We start from the raw sequence: 24,687 nt of genomic DNA on the forward strand, positions 1-24,687 counted from the left end.
AGCATATCCTTGCAAAATACTAATTTTAAAATACATTTCAATCATTCTCTCTAGGCTCTTACTGAAATGTACCACCTTGTGCCAAACTAGTGACCTCAAAGTGGAGGAATATCAGATCTCCACTGTCTCCCAATGTACAGGTGTATGTTCAGTTCCACTCCCCAGAGATGCTGTTGTGGCTGATAAAGGGCAACTATCCAGACTGCTCCATACATTATTTGACATGGAACATTCCTCATCAACCCTGTCAGACACTCATCTGCATGACTCCCACAGAAGACTCGATAAAGTAAGAATCTGTCTGCCAGGTTCTGTACTTTGTAGTTGTTAGGAGCTTTAGCAAGCCCCAGATTCCAGATGAACAGAAACAATAACAGTTGGCTTGTTGATCAAAACCAATTCATGACTCATTATTCATGGTCAAAACCTTTGGCTGTGCAACAGATGGGAATCCTTCCTACTCACTTTGAACAGTGCCAGTGATCTTGCAACCAGCTTCTTTCTGACATCAGAAGTACATTCCCAAAAATACATTTTGGGATACCTCCAACCTACCTGACAAAGGGAAATAGTCTGGCAAGCTGCTCTACACTTTACTTAATACAGATCCAGACTGTCAGGTGACTCTACTTCTAACCAAGAAACCCTCAGGAAAATAAATCAGCCTTGTAGGAGAACTCTTTGTTGCCAGAACTATACAGAAGGCAAACTGCAACAGCTTCTTTCAGTGCCAGTGGAAAAGCAAGTCCTAACATGGGTGTTTCCAAGCCATCTGACACTTTGATATCTTACTTTGATTGCTCTTGCACTGCTCTTCAGGGAAGGTTTGCTTAGTTCTTCTCTGAAAATTTGGCTTCTAGTGGGGTTTGTACACCAGTGCAAAGAATTCTATCAGTTCTTATTTTCTATCAAAATCAGAGGGAATGTGTGGATGTAAACCATCCTTGACCAGGGGACTCTGATGTCTAGCTAAATAAGAAAGCAGGAACTCCAGTAATAATACATTTGAAGGTACTCTGAGAAAAATGTATTTTTGCAGCCCTATGTAAAGAACATCTACAGTTTAGTGACAGAAAAACCAGAGACAGTATTATGTTGTTTTCCTTGAAGTTCTGCACATTTTCTATTTTCTCACATATGTATGATCAAGCTTCTCTCTATTTTAGAAAAAAAAAAAAAAAACTAAGAAAATATTGTCAGTGTAGACTTTATCCCCTCTTTATTCCCAGTCCTCAGGAATGCAGAGGTAAAGCAAGTTCTACCCCTGGTCTGGCAGACTTCTTAATGTTGTAGTGCTGCCCTGAACTGCAGCTTGAATGTCCCAAGTGTAGCACCCAGTTTGGAGGAGTTTGTTGGAACTGATTCTCAAGGCAAATACTTGTGAGTGAAGCGCAGGTTGAGACATGGTGTTGAACAACAAGGTGATTATTTCAGGGGAGGAAGACTTAAGGAGGTATCCTTTATCAGACTCCCCCTAGCATGTGATATAAATAAGTGCCTGACCTGGATTTGTTCAACTACTGAGCTATGCTTAGCTAAAGTGAGCTATGTCATGGCCCCTAAATTAGAATATTTTGATAAGGTGGTTACAAAGAACAGGTTAATGATTTTTTACAAGCCATTATGAAAATGTAATTCTGAAAATGCCTTAGGATAAATAAGGATTCCAGCTGGCAAAAAGGTAAAATTAAGCAATATTTAGAAAGGTGCCTGCAGAGCATGGAAAAAATCTAGGGCTTCTTAGGTTTTATGGTTTAAATACTAATAGTGGACAAGATATTTCAGGAGGGGAGAGAAAAGTAGAAAAGGCAAAACCTAGATTCTTCTCTGGACCTCTAGGATCTGTTGAAAATTGTCACTTCTCCCTGGTGTGAGGAATGAGTTTTATAAATTGAGACCAGCACCTCCTCTAAAAGCACTGGAGTTCTCCATTCTATACTCTTCTCCTGAGTCCACCTGAAATGGCAACACCGTTCAGGATCTGGCCTATGCTTCATACCACTGCTGAAATCCTATTAGCAAAAAAGATCAAAATTTTTTTTGGACAGCCTTTTATTGTTGTCTCTTAGAAATGCCAAGGTATTGTTTATGTTCCTTTGTGTCACTCATAGCCCTTGCACAATGCTAGTCCAGTAATGAGTAGCTGACCTGTGCAGTCAGTGTTTTATTGTTAGGCTGGGAGAGCCAAGAAAAGCAGCACAAAGTTTGTCACACAACTTGGATAAAGTAATATAGATGCCATCTCTTACTGAGACTATTTAATGAAAACTTATTCATTATTGCAATTCAATTGCATTAGCCAATTTTTTAATTAGCTATTAGTGCATTACTGTAACATTCCTGGTGCAGTTCAAGGTCAACTAAAACAATTTTGATTTGCTTCCCACATTTTCCAGACTGAATAAGAGCAGCTTGACTTGATAAGATCACAGTCCTTTTTTAACAATAATTTGTGTACTCTTTCCAATTTTATCCTTTATGTAAAGCATCAAAGTGAAGATTCAAAATTCACCAACTCATCACCCAACTGTGTAAACAAAAACAAATCTCTTCAAATCTCTCTGATACCCACACAGTATTTTTATCTGGGAGAATTTACATGTGTACTTTGTTGAACAGGAGCTACTGCCATATAAACAACACTGCAGGGAAATGGTGAGTACTTGCCCAGAGGGATGTCACCTATCATCCTGAGCCATTCCAAAGGGGAAGGCTGGTTGGCCCATCAAGAAACAATGGGAGTGTGACAGCTCATATTTGAGTTTCATTGCATTACCACAATGCAAATACGTGCCCAGTTCAAGCACCAAGAGGAGGAACAAGAAGTTGCTCCTGCTCATTTCTGAGTGGGAGGAAGTCTGGATCCATCCAGTATGGAATCTAGCCCAGGTTTCCTGTTCTCTAAATACAGCTGTCTAACCTCTGCAGATTTCTGCTGGTTCAAGTAGTCTAGTGTGGAACAGCAAGCAGCAAGCACTCACCCTATTACTGTACTGTCACCCCTGCACTTAGGAGCAAGCAGTTCTGCAAAAACAAATGGAGCAAGTATCTGTCCCTAGCTGTCAACCAGCAACTCATCCTTGAAAAGTTTGACCCATAGAAAAATTGCTATATATAACTGAAGCCAAGACAGAGACAAAATTCTAAGCCTGCACAAAAATTCTGTAGCAGAACCAAAGTGTAGAAGGTAGTCTAATGCAGTTAATGGTCATATCCTGCAGATTTATGTCTGCTTTGTGAAAAGGGAAAATCTCTACCTGAGAAGTCATGTAGATAAGAACATTATGCCTTTCTTTCCCTTTCCTCTAGGAAATTTGCAAGGATTTTGATCTTCACACCAAATATTATTTTTTTCAGTGCATTGGTTCTTTCCCCTTGTCGTCTGTATATACTTCCTGCACTTTCAAGCTCCATGACAGTAACATAAAGTTGGTACTGCAGTTTGGAGGAAGGCTGAGGCTGTACTAAGAAACCACAAAGTAACTGCTCCCAGTTATCCATATTTAAGATTTTTTTTTAAGATTTAGAGGGGATTCAGACACAGTAACATCAAAAGCTATCATCAAAATGGAAAAAACCCAAGTCCCATCAATCAGAAAATGGAAATAATTACTTTTAAAAGAAATGTGACATACTTACTTGAGATGGAAGAAGATCGGACATTTATCCGCAGAGGCCCTGTATATCTTTTCAGGCCCCTCCGTAAGATCTTCCCAACTCTTTCCCGCAGTGCTTCTCTGGAATCCGTAGCGGAGAACCAGAATGTGAGCAAAGCCTCTGCCATCACACCATCAGTATCTGGGCTATGAACCAATGAAAGAGTCTCGTTACCTCCAGCCCATTTCTGCATTTCTTAGCTTTTATCTTAGCTCCTCTAGCAATGGCAATGTAACCTAAAAGATTAGATACATTTTCAAGCATTTGTGAGAAGGAATTTCCAAAAGAAATCCAAGAATGCTGAATGGTCAAAGGCATCATAGGCTAGAAGGCAGCATGATGCTTTCTGTGAACAAATGGCCAGACCAATTTTATAATAGAGTCCGAAAAGCAGTCGCTGACTACATGCCTGAGACAGAAGAGAGCAAGGAATTAATTTGATTGCAATGAAAAGCTGGATAAACAGCACTTGGAAACATGAGATAGGTGATTAACAGTATCTACACAGACCTTTCAATGGCCCTGTACATACACAGAATAAAAATTTACAATCATCATCAAAAAGGTACTTGGACCTTTTTGGGAGATGGGAAGAGACCTCACAACCTAATTCCACCACAGCACCCTCTTGGAGAATGTTCCTAATAGCCTCATGTTGTGCAACAATAAATGAAACTTGGCAGCATGCCCACAGCATATTTATTAAAGTCAAAGAGATGGATCACAAAAGGGCCTTTAACACCTCATTGAAAAGTGCAAGCAGCACACACATTGAGACACACAGTTCCACAATTTTAATGTAAGATCAGAGGAAAGAAAAGGGAGAAAAGTCTTGTAACAGGTTGAATTCACCTGGTAGTTGTATTTCATTTTCCTTAAAGCATCAGATACTGCAAGAGATGGAATGATAGACTACAAACATCAAACTGACTAATCTGGCATAGTAAATCTTGCTCTGTACTTGCAGATGTCTTATCCCTGGTCATCACAAAGGGAAGGTAAGAGCTTGCACCAGGAACCTTCTCTCCTGTGCCTCCTCCCACCTGAACCAAGAAGCAATGAGACACAAGCCACAACAGATGAAATCACAGTTACTTTATACAGGGGGAGAACTTAAAGCAGGTTTCTCTTTCTTTGGATAGGAAAGGAAAAGAGAAGATCTCCTAGTTATATATCACTGTCTTGGGAATTTGTAATTACATAAAGGAAAACTAGAAGACGGACAGCTTATCCAGAACTCATGCAAGCAGGCTTTAATCTTTGAAGGGAACATGTGCAAAATTGAAACAGACATTCCTGATATTGCCAGTGAAGGGAAAGAAAAGGCCATATGCTTTAAGCACACCAAGGCATGCCAAGTGGTTCGTAGGTGAGCAGAAAGACACACTCCTTGCCTCAAGGATCTCATAATTGAGACTGAGAAGTTGTATGTGAACTTTTCAACAGACTGTCTTTTCAATTTGTTCCAACTTCAGCATGATTGCCACTTCGTTTATTTTCCAGACATTATCTGATCCAACTGTGGGTGTTGCTCTGCATTTCTGAGGTGTTCCCTCACCTCTCCCCCCACTCCTCTTCCTGTGCTATGCCACACTGGAATTACCATATCAACTCTTGCAAGCAAACCACACCTCTCGAAACCCTCAGGTAAGTACTGCCCACCCTGATTCACTTATTATATAGCAGAGATCCAGAGCCAAGGACACCTCGTCAAGATTAGCATTGTCTTTCTCAGTGAGCAGTGGGCATTATTATTAGTGCATTGCTTATACTGAGCCAAAAAATACACACAGTCCTTTCCAAGTAAATTCACAACCATGACCCTGCTCAAAAGAACTTGTAGTCTGAGCCCTTGAAGAGGCATAAAGAGTGTATATCTGAAAATGCAAACAAGCTTTGGCGCATGCAAATCTTGCATCCAACACAGCAAACATCACAAGTACCTCAGTCTGTCCTTGGGAAAAAGAAGTAATGAAAAATACCACCTATCCCTACATATTGGCCTATCAGATCCCTAAATTACTCTGCCTATGCTTGCAACACTCTAGACAGTATCAAAAATATCCTTAAAGCTTGTATGTAACTGGGGATTAAGCTAAGGCCGAGGAAGAGGCAGGTTGTCACAAACCATGTAAGAACAAAGAGGAGTACATTCAGCACCTTAGATCTTAGTCTTGTAGCTTTAGTCTATGATTATGAAGACATTCAAGGTTTCTTTGCAAAGTGTTGGGCACTGTCACTCAGGAGCAAGATCTTAGTACTACAAGAGACAGTTATGTAAAAAGATAATTTTCAGCATTTAACAGTGGTTAAAAAAATCAAATTAAATATTATGTATTATTGGCAGTTGAACAGAGAGTAAAAGAGGAAAAAAAGCTCCACATTGCTCAACTATGGGTCTGACCCCGTCATCTCAAAAAAGCAGGAACAGCAGACCTGAGAGATGTATGGAATGGGATGATAAGAAACAGTTTGAAATGCAAAGAATGTTGAGTAGACTGGGATTTCCAACTGAAAAATGAAAAATTAAAAAAGAGTGGCTCTTATTGAATACAAGAGAGAAAATATGATGGGAATGTCCAGCATCAGTAGATGCACGGAGAGGAGGGGTAGGGGTAGTGATCAACTTTTTATCATCTGTTTCAGCACAAGAGCTAGGGGTCATTGAATGATCTAAAGAAGGTGGTTCTTCTCAAGTTTCTCCTTCCTAAAGGACTGAGGTGCACGGATTTCAAGAGCCCAGGAGACAACAGACAAGTCCTTGGGAAATAACGCCACCGAGGGCTGCTAAACAAACCACAGCCACTTCAAGAACTCCCAAGTGGTAAATACCTGGAGGCAGGGAGCGTACCAAGAAGCAGTTATCACAGCTCTGTTGTGCTGCTACTGTTTCCTGGGCACCTACTTATGCCCATTCTTAGAGCCACAATGATAAGTGGGACTTTCTGAGCCAGCACAGCCTGGTTTTACTTGACAAGCCCATCGCAATAGCAATGCTAGAAATGACATCTGCGTTACAGTGTAAGAAATAGTTTTGAAAATCCTTTTTGGTTTTAGATAGCTTTAGTTATCTCTGCTTTAATGACTAAAGCTTGTTCAGGATCTGAACACAAACTTGTTGGAATTTGGACTGACTGAAGGGTATCTTCTGCATTAAGATCCAAAGGAGAGCAAGGTTCAGAACTAGATTATGCTCAGTTAGGGATTATGCTCTGGTTTTACACACAATACACTTTACCAAATCAAATCTAGCTGGGCTTGGTGTACATTTAATTTTATCTCAGCTGCGTGCATTTATTATAATCTCACATACCTCACTCTGATTAAGCGTGAACGGATGTATTTTTTCCTTAAAATGGAATTGTAAAATGTCTTGTCGATCTGTTGAAAAAAGAAAAATATAAGATAACAACAAAAAAGGAGGGAAGCGGACATACAGCTGGAAGGAGCATTCAGAAAACAGCATTCAGTAACAAACTCACAGCTTACAGAACCAAGAAACATAGAGCAGCCCAGCCTCTAGATAATTTGTCCCAGATCTTTTATAATCATTTCCCCTTTGACCTAAGGCATATCATAAAAAAGCAAGCTCATTTTTCTAAATGTCCTATGGCTACATCAGTGTGCCACTGCAGTGCTGTCTCATCCACGCCCAGGCATAATGAGAAATACATGAACATCTTTGGAACACACTGCTGCACTCTTCCAAAGCACAGCTTCCTGAAGACTGCCCACAGAACGGATACAGCATGCTGTGCTCTGCAGTGCACTCAGCCTCTTGTAGGGGTCCTTTCTGACACAGCATTTACCCTTAGTCTTACAGAAATCTATAGCAAAGCCACCAATAATTTCAAATTATTATTGGATTATCATGTTCCCCTATCACTTTTGTGATTTTCCACATGCTTGGACAATCATCAAGCAATTCTCATCGGAAACTGGAAATCCAGGACTCCTAAGGAATTGATCCCCAAATAACATCTTTACCAGTTCCTGCTCAACTACATCCTGTCAGGATGTCATCTCAAGATTGCAGGATCAGTCTGAGACAGCTCAGTGTGATATAACATGGCATGAAATTCTGCCAGGAATGGCTTGGGATCACCAAAGGATTGAGAAATAGCAGAGTCACTGGTGAGTTATGCAGCAACTCCTCCTACCAGCAAGACCCAGTAAATTGAACATATCCTGTAAACATCAAATGCATTACAGGAAAAACTGCACATAAATGCTTTACAACATCACGTAAGCTCTCTTTTTTTTTTTTTTTTTTTTAGTTTTTAGCCCTTAAAGGCAGTCTATTTTAGCCAAGTCTCAAGATGTTCTGTTTTCCAAAGGAAAAAAAAATAATGGTTCTCAAACTATTCATATGTTGAAATATGTCAGATACAGAAACAAGCATGTAAGCATGAAATCTGGGGGTGATTCCTCCCAAGGAACGCAAACCCCCTATTTTCCAGCCTTGGCTGTCACAATATGAAGCTTCATGGCATTGCACAGGGAAATTGAAGCAGTATAATTATAAGGTGAAAACTGCACAATTATTATTTTAAGGTGATATTAAGCACACATTAGTAAGGAAAAAAAGGAAACATTTTTAATGGTCATGCATTTAGCTGATGTTTTACCTTGCTCTTACTGGCAGTTATCTGCAATTAGTTTGAAATTTGGAACAGACAAAATTCTATGGAAAAAAGCCATCTCCACTGCAACAAGCTGCTGTAGATATGCAGAATGCATTTAATCCTCTCACTTTGCAGATTGCCAGCTGCTACCATTGCATTTTATGATGCATCCAATTAAAAAGAGTTTTATTTCCTATAACTCTGCATCCTGTTCCACCACAACCTCCCCTGGTTATTGGAAGCAATTTCCTTAGACAAAAAGGGAGCTTTTTAGCTTTTTTTTTTTTTAATGATAACATTTGCTTATCATTTCTGTCACAGTGTTAACTGCTGCACCAGTGATTGTGTAAGCAGAAGCATGTGGCTGAGCAGCATTGCCAGCTTTCTGGCATGCCATGGCATGTGCTATCTTCAGCTGCCTTGTCTTTGAGAACTTTTGAGATCTTTGGGACAGGGACTTCTTTGAGGAGTGCTTTGCAATCAAAAGAGAGCCTTGAGCTGGGCTGAGCTCCACCTCAAGCTGCTGCATTGCTAACAAGCACAGTGAAAGCAGAGGGACTTTCAGCTTGGGAGTGAAGAGGGCAGGAATTCGCAATCCCTTGCAAGAGAGGGTTGTGTCCATTTGACATTCCCAAATCCTTTATCTCCTCCTGACAGCTGGGTTTTCAAGATACCTTACTGTCTCAGATGTCAAGTGGTTTTGCTACACTTTCCACCTGCACTTCCGCAGCAGATACAGAGATCCCTACTTCTATCACCCCTTCTCTTGTGTATCTTTGTTACAGCCTAAGCAGCTTGTGTGATTGTGGTTTTTGTACTCCAAACATGTTCAGCTTTCTCCTTTTCTCCTCAGCCTGGACTGCTTCCAAGATGTTCCATTCAGTCTGATTCGGAACACCATGTGCTGCAGCATGGACAAAGACTTCCAGCGGTGGCTCACAAAACTTTTGTTTGTGCTTTTAACAAAAAGAATCTATGGAGTCCAAACACAACTAAACTATCAGCAACAGCCACTGTTTTCAGAACATTCAATCCAGAAGGCGTGTTAGTTAATTTTCATGGGGAGAACAGGAAGCATATGATTTAAAATTATACCAAATCTGTGTTACTTCCATCCTCTTTCACACTTTCATATCTGAATGAGAAAGTAGACACCTTTTCCATTACACACTGTCACTAACTTTCCCACCCTTAAGTGTTGCCTTAGCACTACATCAACTACATCACCCACAGACAAAAAAATAACTGAAGGATGGCTTTGTTTTCAGTGAACCTTGCAGGGCCTTTAACACCTTCAAATGTGAGCTAATATTTTTTACTTTTGCAAACTACTGTGTTGTATCATGAAAGAAGCCCTAGCCAAACCTCTGCACTGTGGGCTACCACTCACCTGCTGATGAATTCATTTGGCAAATATGACCCAAACCTCTTCTTTCCTTCAACTATGATTCTGGTAACCTGAATTATTAAACATAATTTTTATATTCATACAGAGTTTATATAAGAGGAGAGTATGTAGGAAGATGCCGTCAGATAAAAACTTTCAGAGATTAATGTTCTGCCTTACATTTTTACAGTTCTTTTTTTGGTGCAGCCTTTCACACACCAAACTGAAAACATTTCTCTCCAGCCTGCTAATAGCTTTCTTTTCAGCTTAAGTCACAGCCTTTGGAGCAAAAGCAACTAGGACTTTGTCCAGTGACTAGGTGTGACCTGGTCCTGTTTGCAAGAAGCATTTAAACTCATTTTAAATGTTTTGCTTTAATTACAGCCCCTCAAAAGTGACACTGTCATGACCAAATCCCTTAAATTCACCACTGTTTAAGTGCATCTCACTGTTTTTTCTGGCCCTTATCTAGCAACAGCTCAACTGCTACAGCTGTTGCTGCAGGCAAGGTCTATATGCATTCTGGACCAAGTGCCAAGTTCTGCTCCTTTCAAGTAAGAAGCATTTTCCGGACAGTCTTTATTTAGAAAATGACATTTCTAATTTCCTCGGTTTAATTTCATATTCTCCTAACTTTTTACTACACTTCTCTCTATGCAGAACAATTTTCTTAGACAAACTGGACTTTGTTCCTGAGTGCTGGTCCATCCAATACATTAACAAATAGTGGCTAGCACCGAAGATGCATTAAGAGGGCAAAACATTCCCACCTGTACAAACCCAGACATAAAGGAAATTCTTCCTTGTTCCTTGTAGCCAGAAGTTGTTTTATACTTTGATGAACAAGACTTCTTTTCCTATTCTGTCTCCAGATCTCATCATCATACTCTTTTTCTTGTGTCGTACCATGCTCAACCTTCTAAGGCCCATGAGCAATCTACTATAATCTTCATGATTCTTTTTTTAAAAGTCTTTGTGATTTCAGAGTCTCACAATATGTCCTTCCTCCCTGGGGCCCAAAAAATACCCAAGCTCTGGAACAAGGTCACTACAGGGACCCCATTGCTTCAGGGTAGTAGGAGCTGACATGAGCTGGCCTTGCCCAGATGTGTGGCTGTGTCTGGAAGTGCCCCAGCAAGGCTGGCTGTGTCAAGCCCTCGCTTTCTCCCACCACACACTGCTCTGCCCCCACACACTGGGTCACAAGGTTTACCAAAAAGTTATCTTAAATCTAGTTTGACAGAACTTTCCTCAGGAATATTTGCTGAATGCACTGAGTTATTTGCATGGGATGTTCCAAAGCATTCATTAGACATGGGAGCACAAAGCCTCTAATTGCTCAATAGTATTGCTTTTTTGCCTGCTGCCAGTTTAGTCCTTCAACAGCTATCCTCGTACCAGATTCTTCCTCTTACCTCAGTAGCTACTTAGGATGTAAAGCCTATTATTAATGATATTTAAAGCTTTTTGACCATAAATAGAAATTGCAACATACCACTTGATTCAGTGACTCTCCCCAGTTTACAGTTCAACATGCTGAGACCCCTAGAGCAGACCATAATACAAATCCAGTAGCTGCTCCTTTGAGAACCTGACATTTTTACTGCCCTGATTTCAACTAAGGGGTTGAGAGAGGACACAAGGAGAAAGACTGTCAGGGACAGCAAAAAAAAGAATGTGGCACTGTTCCAAACCAGGATGTGGACGTCACACTCTCCTTGGAAGCAGACATTCCAATTACTACCCTGCAGCCACAGTCCTTGCCTGAGGTGAGGAAAACAGACCTGAAGGAGAGCAAGTGCAATGGTCCCCTTGCCTCCAGCAAACCAGAGGATCAGAAACCTGTCCATCAGAAACCACACACACACACACACAAGGACAGCAGGTCTCACAGTGGGCAAGAGCTGTGTGATCCCAAACATCAGCAAATGGCATCACAAACTCCTCACAGGGTTTAAGCTAACAGGGCTGCTAAAGCTGAGAGGTGAGTAAGCACTGCCTGACTGCACTGAAATAAGGAGCTCAGCTGGATGCTTCCCAGAGGCCACATCTGCAAAAGAGGAATTATTGTCCTTGTTTAATTGTAGTTCCTAAAAAGATTGGTCTTTCGGATAAAAGAAATTAAGAGGACTAATACATGGGATAACGTCAGGATTTAAAGTACCATGCTTATGCTTGGTGCAACCAATTTCAAAGGCATGTAATGACATGAATGTTTCATTATAGTTATGTGTATTAGTGACAGCTGGAATTAAGGTCACCTAAGTATTCTCATTCCTACTCCCTGCTTTCAATTATCCATAATTAGCTCCCTAAAACTTTCACACTGCTATTAAAATTTTGTCCACTTAGGGGGGCGATTTCCAACTTTGGGAGAGAAAATCAGGTTTGGTGAGAAAGGCATCCGTGCCAATATCCAGAGAAGGGCTTTGTGGTTGGGGATTTTCTTCTTCACAAAATAACACACTTTCCTCAGGAAAATTACTACGTGCATTCTGGGGGTTTTTTAAACAATACTTAAAGGTAAGGAGCTGAAATACAAGAGCAAATACCTCTTAGGAAAATAACCATTTTGTGAAATTTGAGGAAAATTGTTGGTTATGTATTCAGCTTACAAGTGCCCAAATACCACCAACCACACAACTTCAGTATTGAATTTAGTTTCCCCCTTTGGACAACACCATGATCTAAGCAGCCACTCTCTTGATCAGCCAGATTTTGATCACTGGTTTGCATCTTGAATCACTTCATTGATATAATTACTTGCAAACAATGCAGTAATTCTGGACTGTGAGTCTATAATTAAGATAAGGTTCTACCCTTAATCACACACACTATCGATAGCAGTGCTTTGCTTCATTTTGAATTCCTTTTTCCCCATCCATTCTCTTTGTGCACATTTTAGAGCTTTTCATCATGCACACTGGATCAGTACTAAAGTTACTTGTTTATTGGGGGTGAAGTGTCTTATTACAACTTCTGCTTTGATGAACCAAGAAAAAAAGTAAAAAAGAAAAATCAACTTGCATGCCTTTTACTTGAGAAAATTGTATTACATTATTTGATATTATTATTATCAAAGAATGAAAGAAGTTGAAGGATCAGTGAATTGACATGGGAAAAATGCTGGATATTAGGCATATTTTTGATAACTAACTATTTAATCTTTAAAAAATCATGAAATTTAGGTAAAGCTCACTGAAAGTTTGAGGTCTTAGAGGTGATGAAAAGTACTAAGCCATAGGCCCATGTGTTACACTGCATCAACTCACACCAGCATTTAAAAGTGCTTTATATTTTCTTCAGAATTTCATTTCCTGTGTTACTTTTTCCTGTGCTAGTTTTTCCTGTTTCCATGTGACCCATGGAAACAGGAAAAACTGGAAACAAAATTAAAAAGCAAGAAAGTATGGCAGTTTTTAAATCTCTGCATTATATACCTACACCCATTGTCTTTTTCTTCTTTTAATTTCAATAGGAACTTCTAAAAACAGCATCCCAAGTGAGATGCAGGTGTTTGCTGTGAGTTATTTCCTCTCTCTGAGTACAGCATTTCACCTATCTCTTTAGGGCCACACCTGTATATATACATACTGACAGTCAAGTGTGCTGTCAACCTCTAATTCCAGAGCTAAACAAACATGTTGCCAGGCTGTCATCTTGGCCACTGATCCACTGCTGTTTCCCTCTCAGCTGAATTACCATGGAAAATCCTTTCTGCTTTGTTTCTAGCCCCAGCCACCCATAGAGGGCACCCCTATTGTACCACGCTAGTCCAAGGACAATGCTTCCTATTTGTGAGAATCATTCCCTTAAAACTAAGGTTATGAAGCGGAAGTTGTCAAATCCCCTAAATTTATTTTGGTACTTTTCTTCTCAAAATGTTCCTTAAACAACTTTTTTTACATAGATAAAAGATTTTTTTTTCTGATTTTACAAGATTGTTTTTCAGAAGAAAAAAAAAAGAGACTATTTGTTTAAAAGTCTCTGAAAAGCTATATTTAAAAAGCTTAATTATTCTGCCTTTTGTTCTAAAGATGCCTTTGTAAATAAAATTGCCTTTAGTGATGAACAAGAAAATCTTTAATTAAAGTTCTACTCTTTTCACCTCATATTGGTACTATGTAATTACTTGAGGGAGCACATATAAAACCTAGGAATCCTTGAGACTTAGGTTTTAGATTTTGGGATCTTTATCCATAAACACTATCAAATCTCTTTTGAAATTTATTACATACAGAACATTCTTACTCACTTTGGTCTGGATGCTGAAAACCTCTGAAAAGTCCTTGGAAAGATCTGGCTGCTGCAGATACCATAATTTCTGGTTTGGCTAATTTATATTCAATTTTCTTTTGTTTTAGGGGCTAAGAGAGGAAAATAAGTGGGGGTTTTGCACACATAGCAAATGAAGCTACACGATATTTGTAGATACCTGCATTTTTCCATTTGCTGTAAAAATGGAAACTCATGTTGGACTCCCTTGAACTTTAGCATACTCCATTTTCTCGGGGCATGTTTACTTATCATCTCTAAAATGATCCTCACAGTCTGGCTGCCAGAACAAATATTCTTTAGGAGTGTTTCAAAAACCTGCTGCCTTGGGGATCTGCTCCTACTGAATTAACCTCCCGACCCAAGGACCATGAGGCACTGATGGGGCAAGCCCCAGATTTCTGAGCTTTATCTAAACACCCACGTGGAAGGTGTGACAAACACACCTCATGCACAGTTTCACTGGTTTTGCACCTATGAGCTCTGAAGGGACTTGTATTTCACCACCCTCTCTCTCCCAAATACACACATTTCTGCTCCCCAGGGAGATTTGAGTCACCTGTGACCTTAAAAGGCCAAGTGCTGTAAAGCAGCAGCCTCATCTGCTCACTCACCAGTGTTCTTGGTTTTTTCAGATAGGCTTCCTTGGAGTCCAGCTCAGATGGAAACCCTAATCAGAACTTTGACTGACCCTTGGCCCTGCAGATGTGACAGTAATCTGTTCACAACTTATAGGATTCAAGATACTTCCCAATATTGGGATGATGCAAGCTTATCCCTGGGTATAAAGCAGAGAGCCTCTCAGTCACAAGCATCCTGTTGAAGGCTAACCCTTCCACCAAACAGAGTTATCAGGTACCAGAGCTGGGGGGGAGGGAAGGAAGTGCATGACACCTGCTTGCTTCTCTGTTTCTTCTCCACACAATTCATAGTGAGAGATGTGTCTTCATAACCTCTAAAATCATCATCTCCCAAGGGATAAAACTGCCTCCTTCCTCACCAGTTCCAGTAGAGGGACTCAGCAGTGAGCCCTTCAGCCTGCTGAGAACAGGCACCATTATCAGAACCGTTGAGCAGCATTTTCCGGTGGAATCTCAAGTGCCTCTGCAATACCCAGTAGAGACATTAAATTAAACCCACACTAATTCAGCTCTATCAGATAGGACAAACTTCAAGACCTGCATTAATTAAAAACTTTCCCCCAACAGCTGTACTTAAGGACATAGAAGATTCTCTTGTTGCTTGAAGTAGCTGAAGCAAGACATCTGTTTCTAAAGGAGATGACCTGACACACAATGCTGAGTTCTGAGGTGCAAATTACTTCATGAAATTCCATTAATTCAATAGAAATGTTTGTATAGGCAGTGGTTTCCCAGTGGAAGCATCCAGGTACCATTTTAATATAATCCCCAACCCCTCTGCCCAGATCCAGCCATTTAGTTCTGTGCTGGTTTCAGATGGTGGAAGGACAAGGGGGTAGTCCAGGTGCCTTCTGGATTATGAGACAAAAGAGAAAACCCATGTCAGTCCATTCCATGGCTCAAGGCACTCCAGGAGGGAAAACAAACACCTCAACTCTCCCCCAGCCACCCAACCAGCTAAGGAGGGAGCCCTGCTACACTCCCACCTGAGGAACATCCCTCCAACCCAGCTGGCAGCCAGGCTTACCAGCACATGGGAGCAGGAATGAGTAGGGAAGGACAGTTGGGAAGGGTACAGTGTCCAGCACAAGGTTCCACAGAGACACATGGACTCAGACAGGGAGAAGCAGCCACCCAGCAGGGCTGGGAACAGCTCTGGCCAGAGAAGGAAATAGGGAGATAACAAGGTACCTGAGAAGGGAGAAGGGTTGCCTAGGCTCTCCTTGAGGAGGGGAAAGCCCACCTACTTCTAGGAGGAAGTATCAGAAATTTATGGTAATGGCAAAAAAGAGCTAACAGGTACATTTACAAACCCCTAATAAAGGCTGCAATCTGTTTCTGTTGAGCAACCAGCCATGTACTGAAGGGATCACCTGCTGTGGCTGCTTGATATTCACCTCTCTCTCACAGCTAGAGACTTGCCAGCCTTCAGCTGAGACAACTTCCACTGAGACTGATGTACTCATTTCAAGCTCTCCTGACTGCACATCCTCTTTCCTTGAGGTCAAAGATGACTTTCTACACAAGACACAACACTCTTCCAACCTTCTTCCTGCACACAGGGCATTTACTGCAGCTGCCCAGAGTAGGCAACTGGCATCATCCCAGTCACCCAGGTCTATCTGATTGTCACAGCTCCCTCTTCTCTTTGGCATGCCAGAGGGGCTGAAGAAGCAAAGCTTAAAGCAGGGCATTGGAAATCTCCTCCAGGATACTGTTAGTAAGACAGTAGTTAGTGTCTCCAAGGCATTCTTGGGAAATCCAAAAGAATTAATACATTTTGTGGGAGAAGAAAAGGAAATTCTGGTGAAGGAGTTGGAGAAAAATAGTGCTTAAAAGTTGTGCAGATGAGCCACACAGTAAGTGAACCCTCTATAAAATAGAAGCTCCTTGGAGAAGGGGCCATAAGGCTGAGATTGTGCCCTTTTTATCCAGTGTAAGAGGAGACAGTCTGGCACAGAACATTTTAGCTTGGTAAGGGAAGAGGGACTGGTCCAACTCGAAAAGCAAGGAGGCTCTAGTGAGCTGGAATCTCTCTTTCCCTAGTGGCATTCAGTCAAGTCTGATTTTTCAAGAGAGCACAAAGGAAACATTCACAGACACTTACAGGAAGCCAGTCAAGGAGCAAAGACCTTTCATCATCTGTTCCTCAGTCCCCTCAGCTCCACCCCAGAAGACATTTTCCAGACTTTCCAGTCAGCCCTGAGATGTTGACTGGTGCACCAGCTTCATCAGCTCTCTGGCATGATCTGGCTGCATTCCCTCCCACCTTCAATGAGATAAGAGTCAGGAATGTTGTTCACACAATGGGTGTTACTATTCAAATCTGGAAACCAAAGCAAACATCGGGCATTTGCTGCAGGTCCCAAGGAAGTCGTGATATGATTTCATATGGAAGCAAAAACATTTTTCCTGGTGAGACACCAGCTCTGAAATGAACTCTTTTCTGGGTCTTTCTGGAGACAAATGAAGGAGGACTTCATCAGGAAGGAGTCAGAGAAGGGAACACTTGGCAGGGAGTTGCACTAACTCAGGTAATTTGAATGCTTCTGATTATCAGAGATGATTCACTTCTGTTCACTTTGCACCAAGTATTGAGAAAGACATTGCATTTATCTGCATTGACTCACTGTTTCACAACGTGAGCTTAGGGTATCGTTACTACTATGACAATGGGAAGGCTTGGACATCCAAAACCAGCCAGGGAAAGACTGCAAAGGGTTTTGGTAAATCCAGGCAAATTAGAAAATGTGATAAAGAACTCAAGTCTTTCCTCCTCCATCACAGAGTTGCTGTGAAGATGCTGAGAATAAAAATGCAAATGTTTTGAGACAGCTGTCTGTCAAGATATCAAGAGGATATGTGTGTCTGGAAAGATTGCTTTGATTTTTATCACCACAAGATGAGTTTTGCTGTTATAAAATCAGACTTACAAGGAATACATTGTTTCATTACTGTATGGAGTTGCTTTCAATAAGGTTACAGACAATTCTCCATCTCATACATCCTTGTTAAATGGAACACCTGGAACTAAAACCACAAAAAGCCAAACTTATGGCAGGGACCATTTATATAAGCAAAGAATTCATAACATTTGAGAGAGGAACATAGAATTTAATGGCTGGATTAAGGACAGCTCTTAAGAAAAATTACAGGAATGAAGGAAAGACAGCACAGTTCTGTGTATGTTTGTTATGGTGTTACTTATCAGGTGCAATTAACATGCCCTGATATAATGGTTCTCACTGCTCAACCTGCACTGGTATTTACTGTCACTACTGTCAGAACTGCTCAACACCCAGAGAGGAGATGGGGTTTCTAAAGCATTGGCTTCCATTCAAGCATCTAAATTGATAGCCATGTTCAGAGGAAATCTGATCGCATTGGACACTGTCTGAAAGAATTCCTTAGCTAAAATGGGTGCTTCTTTGCCAAAGGAGGCATGTGTTTTTTAAAGAAAACAAAGAAGGAATGGAGCAGGGAGAAGGGATACAACTGTAGTCAGTGAAGTGTTATTCCTCAGACTCCTTCTCAGTCCTTGCCTTTGTTCCCCCTCAGCAATACACAATGTCTTCTTGGTCAGGGAGAACATTCCCTCTCCAAGGTCCTATATCACAAGGTGAAAATTATTGCAATTATTAGGCAATAGCTGTAAAGTGGTACCACCTAAGCAAACACAGCTCATATAAGAATCTATGCATACAGATATGCACCAGAAGTACATCCTGGGAAATCTGGAATGGGTCCCAGGAGACAAAGAGGGCAGAAAGAGAACAGACACATACAGAGAAGAGGACAACTTGACTAAGATCACTGAAAGCCTCAGCAGTGGAGCTGTGAAGAGACGCTAGCACTGCCAAATCCCTAAACAGCACCCTACTTCTCCAGAGCAATGTCCAGCACAGCTCACATTTTGTTGTGGACAAGTGACATTGCCCTAAATTAAATGATAGTGGTGGGCAAAGCATTGTCCTATTAACTGGGTATCTGTGCATGGCTGCCAAACAGGAGGTAAGAGATATGCATCGGATTCTGATGAATGAAACACAAAAAGATACAAGCCCAATCACGTGCTTATTGTTGTATAGAGATGAACTCTGTCATTAGCATCTCTGGGGTAGTGTCCCAAAGAGAAAACAAGAAAGGAAATTGCAATGTGTCTATTTATTTCCATAGCTACTGTATGACTGAAAGCCACTCAGCAACCTCTGTTATTTGTAGGAGGGTTTCCCAACAAAACATACCAAAGGCGCAGGAAAAGGCTTGTGTGTTGTTTTCTCAACACACAGTAACAGCCCAACAGGCAGAGTTCCCCACCCTGTAAAGGAGGGGGTGTAAAAGAATGCTTTCCTTAGAGACAATGGGACATAAATCACAAAGCCAGGCTCATGGAAAGAGAACACACACAAAGGATGAGATTAGCTCAGTTGATTAGAGCCTCTTGCTAAAACCACCAAGGTTGTGGGTTCAATCACTGTATGGGCATTTCACTTAAGAGCTGGAGTTCACAGTCCTTGTGCCAGCATCAAACCATGACCCCCTTTCAGCTGAGAGCATTCTCTGATCCTATGATCAGTGATGTAGGAGGGAGCTGAGATTATTTTAAATATCTGCTTCACCACTGCAGAGACAGAGAGAAGTGACAGGCTGGAAGATGCCAAGTGGCAAGTGCCTGGAGTGCCAGGTATGATCATGTCTCTCCTGCTATCCATTTCCCAGGTCTGCCCACCAGGAGACTGAGGGTACACCAGAGCCTGTGGTCTCTGAGTGTTCTGTTCACATTAATGACTCTTGTATTATCACACAGTCCTTAATGGAAAGGCACAATGATCCAAACTTACCAGTCTCTCAACCCTCTCGCTCAGGTCTCTAAACCTTCCTGAGGATTGTCTGGAAAATTCATTCTTGTACCGGATGTTGGTGATTTTTACATTGGCACTGTAATAGAACAGCTTCTGATCTGTAAGGGAAAGAGGAACAGGCAATACTCAAAGTACCAAGATGAATGGACTTTAGAGAAACACCTGGCACTGACTGATATCCTGACATCTAGGGAGTGGATGAGCCTTCAGCTGTATCCAACCCATTCAAATACAGCTTCCAAAAGCTAAGAGCAATCCCTCGATTCAGTTAGGTGATCTAATCCAAGTTTTCCCAGCAGTGACATTTCTGGCCAACCAACAGCACTTGTGGCTCACACAGAATCACAAGCTGCACCTTGCTGCTTAGTTACCTTCCTTCCTGGCCTGTCCACTCAACACCAAGCCCTGTCAGGAAGCTGCTAGTGATCAGAGAAAGGGAACAGAGAAACACCCCAGGCAGACACGCAGAGAGCTCTGTTTGCCACTCATGTAAGGGAGACCAGACACTTGTGTGTTGACTTCATCCCAGAAGTAGATCATGAGAAAAATGTGAAACAAGTGACAGTAAATGAAAACCAAAAGAAACCACAGCCCTAAATGACCCTGCAGAGCAGGAAATGTTCCTAGGAGATCTGCAAAGATGCTAAATGAGGAAGGAAAGAGAGCTCTAGAGAAGCCAGTGTTTTTTCCCCCAAATAAGCTTTAGACAGACTGGTGAAAACTCACAGTGTCATCTGGCACAACAAGGACAGAGGAAATTCACTAAGCATAGGAATAGTGATACATTATGCAAAACTTACCGTATGCCAGAAAATAAACTAGGAGACCAATGGTGATAGCTGCTGCCACTGCTGTTCCAATAACGATTACAGCGATTTTCCAGGGCTCAAGATGTCTTATTTTGATAGGTGACTGACGAATTCTGGGAAAAAATAAGAACAAAGGGAGATTATTAAGAGATCCTTTTCTATTTAAGGCCCCCATCTCCCCCCCAAAAAATTAAGCTAAAGTTTCTCCCTCAACATTAGTTGTTTCTTCCCAGCAATACTAATCGACTTCTCACCCAACACCCTTGAAAATGAAACCATGACACAAGGCTATTTTGAAATAGGTGTTGGGATGTGCTAAAAGTCAAAGAACACAGACAGGTTTGACAGTTTTAGATATTATTAGGGCCAAATCAAATAGGAGTCTTAACTAAGATTCTCATGTGACTCCCAGCTAGAAATTTGCAAGACCAAAACTTATTTTTCAGCTAGGTGAACTTTCACACAGCAATGTATACAGCTTTCAATTGGTTAAGCAAATCAGTTATCAGACACACTGGCATCTTTGCTCCCAAAACTGCTTTGTGCAGTAAAATTGGGAAAAAGCACCCCATACTTTGTATAGAACATATCTATATATTATTCTAGGTTCATACTTTGTATAGAACATATCTATACAGTATTCTATACATCATATAGGCTCAGTCTACTTCAGCCCGCAAAACAGAGCCGAACAAAAAAGAGAAAGAGATTTCAGAAGGCCAGCCTGTGTTTCCTGTCTTATTCAGACTGAATCTAAACACAAAGGCAAGTACTGCTTTAAGCAGTATTTGCTGAAGTGATAGAATGACAGAGACGGGCAAAGACATGTGAGTAGGAACCTCACCAGATGCTTCTCTCTGCTGTGCTCTTAATTACATGGGTACTAATCAAAATGAACTCATGGAAAGCCAATGGACACAAAAAAAAGTTGGTTAGAGCAAATTCTGTCTTTGTCTATAAACTCAAAGACTTCTTTAAGAAACTCGAAGCTATTTTTCTATTATCAGCCATTACAAAACACAGGACAAGAAGCCACTATTTTTGGTAAAGAGTCCTTCATTCTGTTTCAGACACCTCACCCATGCAGACATGCACACCTGCAGGTTAAGGTGCAGCCCACCTCAGGAAAGCAGGCTGCAGGGATCCTCTCCCCAGGGTGTGAGGTGCCTCAGTGAGTGCCCACATACAAAGTACACACAGCTCACTCCCAGAGCACACACCTCATGAGCCAGAAGTTTAAATACATTCAAATAAGTTGCAAACGACCCCTGCAGCTGGTGCAGGAAAGGGACAGGAAGCAACTGTGCATGGCTCATAAATAGCAAAGCAGATCCTGATATTTCATTCTAATTCCAGTGCGATGCCTTACAATTACAATCTTATTACTTTGGCTTGGAAAACAACTGACTCAGGCCAAATATCATGATACGTGATTGAATGAAAATGGGAGTAATAATTTGTCACTTGGATCTGTTCTGACTTGTTCTGCACGTCCTACTTAGTGTTTCCTTCCCTCCTGCTATCCTGTATAACAGCCATTAACCTCTCATCAAGTTTGCATCAAAACTCATTTGTGACTTCATAGCAAAAAAACCACCCCCAAAATGCCAAACAAACAAAAAACAACAAGCAACCAACCAACCAAGAAGACCTCCAAAAAACAAAGACTGAAATTAAATAGTCCTCTTAACAGTTCAGAGATGAGCACCTCCAAAATTATTTCTGACACTACTGGATGAAAATTGCCTTACAACTTCAGCTGGAGAAATGAAAAATATGGAAGTATAAATAGTCAGGATTCTACCTCACTAACAAGAATATTTCTAAGTTGTAGCTTTTTAGGTGAAATCATAAAGTCAGTGGTGAGTTCAACATGCATCTGTTGTTTTATGGCTTGTTGGGGTTTTTTTCCCTCACTCCAGGTAAAAGTCCGTTGCATGGCCTAAATGCTTTGCAAATGTGTCTATTTTGTTTGAAATGAAACTGAGTTTACAAGAAAAGCCAACAAAACAAACACAAAAATGCATTTAACTTAAGACAAACTACTCTTGTCTTCTTGTAGATACTCTCATTTAAAAAGCAGTTGTCTTGATTAGGCTGCCCAGAAAGAAAACACTCAGAAGGTCTTTCAGCTGTAATGACCCTGGCATAACCTCAAACCAAAATGCTGGGTTGGAGAAGCCCATTTGAAAGGCTGAATGCCACCTCTGCACCGCAGTAGGGTGAGCGTGAAGAAATTACTGCCTATCCTATCAGTGAAACAGCAGTTTCAGACCAGAAGTAACACGGCGGGGACACAGTTAAATAGAGTACTATAAATCTGAAACCTTTTCAACATTCTCTTGTATAGAATGTAAAACTTTTTGTAACTCTTATTCTTTATTTCTTGTATTTCAAGTTCCATGTTGTCATTAACAGAAGCCCCAGTCCACAACAGTTACTCACACATGTAATTCTACTCACACACATGACTTTCACCTAATTCATGAAACCTTTTTAAGAACATCATTTCAAAGAGGTGCAGAGGGGTTTCAGCACCAGCTTCTAAACTGAATTTCCTCAAACAAGAAGCTGTTTGACAAATTAATCTTAAAAAGTCACTTAACAGGGGGAGGAGGTGCTGTTTGGGATTTGGATATCTTTTTTCTTGATTTTTATCTTAAACCTCTCCCCTTCCTTTTATATCTAAACAAGAAACAGCTGTTAAATTTTATCCTCCACTCCTAATTTCTTTTAAAAATGAAAATTGTTTTTAAAAAAAAAAAGGTATTTTGGAGCAAAACATCCTTGGTTAGGCTATACCATCTGCACAAACATCTTGAATAGACATGCTGCAGACTAAGAGGATTTCTAATCCAGGTTTTCAAAGATATCTGTGAGACAAACCCACAAAGATTATTGAACTGATAATTTTTATTCCCATTAACTTTGGATGTTATTACTGCTTTGCTGTACCTTCTAAGGTGCATTCCTCAAAAATTAATTCTTTTATCTGACATGTCCCACTGTGTAAACATGAAAAGCATTTACAGGGATTCAGTACACACAAGAGAAATATTTGTTTCTCTTGTGTGTACTGTTATTGTGCCAGAACTGAAACAATTGAGACGCATGTGATGACCTGTCAGGGCTTGAACACTCTGGAGAGAGCTGATAAAAGTTCAACACTGGGAATTTATTTTTCTCAGACCAAGAGGCAAGCAGTCTTTGCTTACTCTATGTGCTCAAAGCAAGGGAACAGGAACTGAAATGCACGCTAAGATTAAAAACACTCCAGCTGGGAAAGTCACCGAAGTCCTCCAGAATAGAAGTGGAAATTTCATGCCTGAACCAAATACCTGAAGATGAAAGCTCCCCACTGACCTCAGAGGGCTTTCTGACAAGGTCCCTTCTGCCTGCAGCTTAAATGGCCTGTCCCTCTTCCCCAGGAACTCTGCTCTTTCCCAGGAAACCATGTCTGTGCAGTAATCTTAAATGCACTGCAAACAAGGACTGGATTTCATCTCTTGACAGAAGACTGCCATGTCTCAGATTAAGATTTGTCCAATGAGGAAGAGGACTGAAATACTTGCTGGCAAAGAGAAACAACAAAAACCGCCATAGAATTGTTTACACTGACATAATGATTTTACTTCTTTGTCCTCTCTTGGTTTCCTAGTAATTCCCAACATTGTCTCAGCTTTTTCAACTGAAATTCAGCTGACATTTCCCCAGAATACCTACTGAGACCTTCCCTGAACAGTGGTATGCGATTTGGAGCCCTGCATTCCATACTTGGGTTCCTTCACATCATACACAAAGAAGCCTTTCAGGAACCTTTTCCTCAGCAAGGAGATCACACCAATGAATGCAGAGCCAGGGGGATCCCTCCTGTTTGCATTGTAGAAGGCATAAGAAAGACACAGTTAATTATGTCTGACTTTTAGTAACAGAAGAGTATCAAAAGAAAAATGTCAGTCTCAAAGGAAAATATAAAATATTGCCTGATATCCTGCCTAAAAACTAATAACTTGGGTTTTTAAGGATGTTTAGTTAACAAATGATAAACATTGCATTAAATAAATCATAAATGCACTTGTCTCACTGCAGCCTGAAACTCTTAGTTTATAGAAGAAATTAGTATCTTTTACCTACTGAAATTCAGCTTCACTTCTTGCAAAGAAGCAGAATTAAAACTGCCATCTAGGAGTCAAACTGCCTGCTTCAGAGGAAAAGCCTCCAAGGTTTTCCTCACCAGGGCTGGAAGCACTCTGGGACACCAGTGGAGGTTCTCCATTACCTGCAGTGAGCTTTGTGCCAGAGGCAGTGTCCAGCTAAGTCAGCATGCACCAGGAAAGAGAGCACAGGCTCAGCTTTGGCACCCACCCACTGGCAGTGGCTGCTCAGGAAAGGTGCTGACAGGACAGGCTGATGAAAAGCCAAACCCAAAAC

At 41.0% G+C, this 24,687-nt stretch overlaps 1 protein-coding gene across 1 annotated transcript in view; it reads right to left on the minus strand.

Annotated features, from left to right (window-relative positions):
• Positions 1-24,687, minus strand: part of LOC139592186 (transmembrane protease serine 11E-like) — a 40,445-nt gene that overhangs the window by 11,425 nt on the left and 4,333 nt on the right. Inside the window, exons 2-5 of the mRNA XM_071431718.1 lie at positions 20,248-20,369; positions 19,427-19,545; positions 6,971-7,038; positions 3,640-3,803 (exon numbers count right to left, since the gene is read on the minus strand). Coding sequence (XP_071287819.1) covers positions 3,640-3,803; positions 6,971-7,038; positions 19,427-19,545; positions 20,248-20,369 — 473 coding nt within the window. The remainder of the gene's footprint in view (positions 1-3,639; positions 3,804-6,970; positions 7,039-19,426; positions 19,546-20,247; positions 20,370-24,687) is intronic.

The sequence above is a fragment of the Agelaius tricolor genome, unplaced genomic scaffold (assembly GCF_023055355.1).
Source record: "Agelaius tricolor isolate 1412-34295 unplaced genomic scaffold, bAgeTri1.0.p SCAF_8, whole genome shotgun sequence".
Lineage (NCBI taxonomy): Eukaryota > Metazoa > Chordata > Aves > Passeriformes > Icteridae > Agelaius > Agelaius tricolor.